General features: G+C 40.7%; 1 protein-coding gene across 2 annotated transcripts in view; it reads right to left on the bottom strand.

Annotated features, from left to right (window-relative positions):
* Positions 1–294: 294 nt before the first annotated feature.
* MDC1 (mediator of DNA damage checkpoint 1) overlaps positions 295–6,000 on the bottom strand; it is a 65,247-nt gene continuing 59,541 nt past the window's right edge. For both annotated transcript variants that reach the window (XM_073598921.1, XM_073598922.1), the window contains exons 14-16: positions 5,751–5,876; positions 1,589–1,699; positions 295–1,460 (exon numbers count right to left, since the gene is read on the bottom strand). In XM_073598921.1, the coding sequence (XP_073455022.1) occupies positions 1,272–1,460; positions 1,589–1,699; positions 5,751–5,876 (426 nt within the window). In that variant the 3' untranslated portion in view covers positions 295–1,271. The remainder of the gene's footprint in view (positions 1,461–1,588; positions 1,700–5,750; positions 5,877–6,000) is intronic.

Raw genomic sequence — 6,000 nt, 5'->3', positions numbered from 1 at the left:
CCTTCTGTCCTCTATGACCACAACATTGACCGTCTCCCTTGCACCAGGGGGTCACAAGAGGACTGTTGATCTCGGCCTTGTTTGTTTTTTGGTGGCAACTTTTGTTAGGTTCTTTACGTGAATCTTGTTCTGAATTACACATCCCCTGAAGAAGAAATTAGTGAAACATGTTGGGCTAATGTGCAATGTATTCATCTTTATTTGAACCTACCAACTAATATGACCACTATAATATTGTTATGAACACTTATTTGGTATCTTTTAACCTTGTAATAATAAAAACTGTGTATATTTTTAAGTCATGTTTTTTCTTTTTTCTTGTACTCTTATTGGCACCGCAAAAATCCCCTCAACCCCATAGTTCTGTCAAACGAGTGTATATGTTTTTGTAACATAGTGCTGGTGACTTATCATTTGACTGTGATCTGCTCTGTGCCATCCTCTACTGTCACTACAAGCACCCATCTATTACCAAGGTTGCAAACCAAAAGGAGTGCTGTCCTCATCCTTTGATTCATGTCAATCCTAACCCTGGGATCAGGTTGGAGCTTTCTATTTTTTATTTTTTTTTTTGTTTAAAAACAAAATTTGCCTGAATCTAGAAGAATATACTTATTCACACTATGATACAGTAAGGCTACATAAACTTAAGCAGTGAATGCCAATGGACAGAAAGCACTGCTGCACAAATCAGTGACTATAGGATGACAAGGGCAACAGAAGTGCTATCAGCTGGCATGTACAATCTAGTCTAATCTGCACAAAACTCTATGTGCATATACAGGCAGATCAGCAGGACTAAGTTTGCAGTTCCACCAGAAAAAGTCATAGTCAGCATCTGTTGTGTTTTTAAAGCAGTGTCAGAAACCCTAAAAGTTCAACTCCTAAGGATACAAGATGGGGAGTTTTTAAACCAAAAAATAACACAAATCCCCTTCAGGCACTTTGAACATGTACTGGCTTTCAGTGGCTGGCATACTCTGGAGACTTGTGCTGGGATCCTTAAATGCCTGTGTGAAAGGCTCTGACAGAGGAAGCCATTACATGCCTAATAGTTCCAAGGCAGCAACTATGCGCAGATGAGGCTTAATTACCCCAGAACAACTGCATACCACACAAGTCAAGGAATGCCAGCTTCTCACACAGAAGGCTCCATGATCATGATAGAATTTACATAATGAAAGCAAAAGGTAATCTTTTTCAACTGGAGCTTATCTACACTGCTTATTGGAGAAAAATCCTTATTAAAAATGACTGTCCTTCATACAAACTCAGCGTCTACGTTTGGCGGGAGCTGGTGCATTGTCCTCCATTTCACTGCTCAACAAGTAGGCGCTTGGATTGACCTCCTGGCGCAATATTCCGCTTAGAATAAACTCGGCTGTAGTAACTGGTATTGTCGATGGCACTGACTTGCACCGTGCTGCATCTTCTGGGCACGACACAATGACACACTTCTCCTAGAAGGTAGAATTCATGAAGATGTATGGTGTTACACAATCTGAAAAGCTAACAATGGGATGATGTGCTATTCAACTAAACTTAAAAAAAAAAAAAAAAAAAAAAAAAAAAAAAGTCTCTTAGTTACCTTAAATGTCCGGGGCATCTTGGGAAGGAAAGTTGCCCCGCTGCAGCTAACTATATCCTTCATTAACTTAGGATCTGGCTTGACACTGGGGGTGATGTGAATTTCGTAGCCCTAAAAGCACAGAATAAGCATGTCAGGAATATTAAACACAGCTGAGTGGATGAAACAGAGAATAAAAACACTGCTCATACATGTGAGTTTGCGTTTTTTTAAAGCAATCCTGGTGCTGAAAATGAAAATGCTCCTTTAATAGAAGTCACATTATACTTACCAGTCCTGGCGCCAGTTTGTAAAATCGTCACTCTGTTGCTCTGCAAAGATGCCCAAAGAAACTCTAGAGTTCACATGTATTTTCAGGTGTGTCAGATGTTTGCGTCCCTCAATATGCTCTGCAATTCCTCCCACAGGCTCCTTTGTCACTACTATGTATTGTAGTGTTTAGAGGATGGTGGGAGCGACCACAGATTACAGCATGTAACCTTCTGACCCCAGAGAGTATCTCAGAAGTAAAAGATCACTGGGGTGGCCTTGCACAGCAACAAAATCCAGATTGTATGAAGTGACATTTTCATTCTCAGCAGCAGGGGTGCTTCAGTGACCTAAAGTTATCATTTTTATTGCTATCACTCTAGAAGCTGCTCCAAATCTGTTGTATTGGTGAATCTCGTCATGTACAGTGACTTGGATTACATATATGACTGGCAGGTACAAGCGGGTTAGTGTGCCTTCGGCAGGCCACTCTTCTCAGTACATAGGGGGGTCTTATGGCAACTGCTAAACCTCAAACAAGTGTGTGGGAACAAATGGATACAGCGAATCATTTTTTTGTCAAAAGCAAAATACACAGGATACTGCTGCTGTACAACTTCTGAAAATGCTAGCTGCCTCGCTGTCTCTGGCTTCAAAACTCAATGGTCCAAAGCAATTATTCCACAATTAAAAGGCAAAGTCAAATTGCTTATCTGATCTGCATGACTTTCCTGAGCCAGTGACCGAAGCTTTGAAGACAGAGTCAACAATGGCAGCACACATTACATTTTAAAGCTGAATTCAAGGTATGTTTTTTTTTTTTTTTTTTGCATAGCTGGCCCAGGTTGGACCAATGTAGAAATGCATATTCCATATCTGGCCAATGTCTGTGGAAGCAGTGAATCCCACTACTGCATGGTAATCACAGGGAGTTGCTTGCTTGGCACAGGTGCCATTCAGAGAACACTTTGCATACAAAGCTTATCTGATTGGATGAGGTAGAGAGGCATGGTGGTGATGGTATCCCAAAGAAAGTGACTGTAGTAGCAGAGACTACAATGATTCTCCACTTTACTATTCTAACCTGATCAGATGGAAGTAACACACAATATATATATATATATATATATATATATATATATATATATATATTGTTGGCCAGCCCAGAATGATCCTCCCTACTACCATGATTCATACTCTTTTTTTGCTAGTGTTCTAGGATAATGGATGTCCTTTCTTCAGGTCTGCTATATTAAAAGACCAGCCTATTTTTTTGCCAGCACTTTTTTATTCTTCAATTTTGCATTCAAGTGGTTGTAAAGCTTTTTTTTTTGTATTAAAATAACAAACATGTCTATGCTTACCTGCTCTGTGCAATGCTTTTGCACAGAGCAGCCCTGATCCTCTTCTTTTGGGGTTCCCCGCATAGATTGCATTAAGGTGTAAAACCTTAAGGCTTTACAACCGCTTCAACTTTACCTTCATACAGTGTCTAGGAAGCATCTGCCCACCGCTGCTCCTGCTTGCAAGAGCCACGTAACATTTTGATCAGTTCCTGCTGCCCACCTACAGTGACTTTGGTCACTTCCAGTCATCATCTGCAACCAGATGCCCAGACCTTGCTTTTTACCCTGAGTCTATACATCACCTTAACATCATGCAGCAGCAACGCATGTCTGATGCTAGAACAGATGGGACAGTCCTGCTGTACTAGGTACTCCAAGCCAACATTCTACTAAAGCTGGGGCACTCCGCTTACTCCCTCTACAGAGAATGTAAACATCCTTAATAAGCAGTTTGCTGCCTCCAAGCACTTATTAGCTTGGCATCCATTTGATAATGTCCTGAATTAACAAGGCACTTACTATTCCACCCCCTTAACTTTCTAGAGTCAGGGGACATTTGCTAACCTTTGCAGACGCTAGTACAACTTTACTACTTTTGTTTCTGATGCTTGGGTGCAGAAGTTTGTATCCCAGAGCTATATACTGTAATTTTACTCCCTGCCCTTTCCTCAGTTTCTCACTTCCAACCTTCCTGTGTCACCACAAAGATTACCAGATCTCTAATTGGCCTTCTTAGGTCTTCTGGATCAAGCTGTCATGGCTTTACTTCCTGTGATGGAATGTGTCAGCGGTTTTCCTCTAGCTTATTCACCATTCCCAATCCCAAAGGGGGCATCTGCCCCCATCTTGGATCTAAAAGCTTTGAATGTCTTCTCTCAAGCCCAGAAATTCCACACAAAATCCATCAAACCCGTCTTCACCTTCCAATCATTAGGAAAACATACTGGCTACTATGGACATCAAGGATGATGTACCTGTATCTCCATATTTTTACAGCAGATCAATGCTTCTCACTTTTGGCTGTGGGGTCCCTACCCTACCAGCTCGTGGCACTGCCCATCGGCATCTTGACAGCACCTCTCAAGTTCACAAATGTATTATCCCCAGTATTAGCCCTGCTAATTGTGGGATACTTAGACAAGCTCCTACTGAGTGACCAAGCAGTACAATCTATGTTTGGTAATGTGTCTTTCACTCCGTTAGAGCAGTTTGGGTGGATCCTGAAACTTTACAAATCTTCGCTGGAACTAACTTATTATTTGGATCTGGGTCTAGTCCTGGACACGTTTCAGACTAGAGTGTTTTTTCCACAGGAAAAAAAAATGCAGACTCTCAGCTTTTGCATGACAGTCTTGGGCCTGACGGTAGCTCCCTTTGATACAATCCTATTTGCCTAGTTCCACTCCAAACCTTCTGTTGATATACGACATGTCAATCTGTTCCCTGGACAGAGTGAACTGTTTATCACATAGGAGTAGGTTTTCTATGGCATATCTGCCCAGGAATCCAGGAAGTCTTTATTTGCCGTCATTTGGAGGATCCTCTTGTTGGATGCCATTCTGCCAGGCTGGGTACCCTGTCCATGCAGTGGACTTGGTTGCTATCAAAATCTAGCAATAAACTTCCTGGAGCTTTGGGCAATAGGATTGTTATTGTTTTCAAGGATAACTGATGCCAAGATTAAGGAAGGCATTTTTTGTTGGTCCAAAGATCTGATGCATCATCAATGACAAGCAGTTTGAAGATCTGTTCTTGGGGCCAGAGAAAATGCAGAGAAAAGCAAACTTTTTATTGCGTACAAGACCATGAAGTACAACATGTCACAAAAAATTCATTTCCTACATTCACAGTTAGACTTCTTTCCCAAAAATCTAGGTGCAGTCAGTGACTAACATGGTGAAAGGTTATACCAGGACATTGCCATAACAGAAATGCGGTATCAGGGCAACTTGAATCCATCAATGCTGACTATTTATTGTTGGACGCGGCAGTGAGCTGCGCTGGACACTTGAGTACAAACAAAAAAATCACCAGCAAATTTGTTAGCACTATGGGATATTATTAGTGTCCATGTTTTGTTTAATACTTCCAAACTAACGCTGCTGATGAATGCTACGCTACTGTTAATTATTTCTTAGCACATTGCCAAAAGTTTTTAAGTAAAACTTTTGAAAATATATTGTTTTGCAGTGACTCTCGATGGACTCCAAAAAAAGAATTTCACAGTGAGTGCAAAAAAATGAAATCAAGTTTTATAGCCATATTAATATTAACATGAGGAGGATGAAGAAAATGAGCTCAGTTGCAAACAAAAGCCTATGTACACAAGCCCTAGGTTTACACGGATTTCAGATTCAGAAGCAAGTCAATGATGAAAAATGGCTTGCATATAAATTCAGCTTGAGATTTGTTTTAAATGCATTTACATTGATGCATGACAAAAAACAAAGGCAAGCGAACCCAAAACATCCAACTATAACTGAAGCAAATCAACACCCTGCCAATCATAGGCTGGAGCTTTCACTGCCAACCAGCTTTGGAGTGACGTGACAATTATAGCCCTGTACCTCAAATAGTGGACTCCTCTTGGCTTTCTGCAGAGATTGCGACAGTACAAAGTTGAAGTTTTTCTCTTGTTCTTTATCTTTCACCAGATATTTTGTATGAGACAAGAAGCAGCCACTCTTCTTACACTGTCAAAGAAGCCAGAGGAAGGTAGGAAACAATTCATTCAGACAATAAAAGCATAAAAGAAAGGGCTAGAAAATTGACATTTTTAGGCTTTCAAGTACAAAATAGATACCTCTACTGAGAGAA

This window comes from Aquarana catesbeiana, linkage group LG09 (assembly GCF_042186555.1).
Source record: "Aquarana catesbeiana isolate 2022-GZ linkage group LG09, ASM4218655v1, whole genome shotgun sequence".
Taxonomy (NCBI): Eukaryota; Metazoa; Chordata; class Amphibia; order Anura; family Ranidae; genus Aquarana; species Aquarana catesbeiana.
This window is presented reverse-complemented; position numbering and strand designations above follow the sequence as displayed.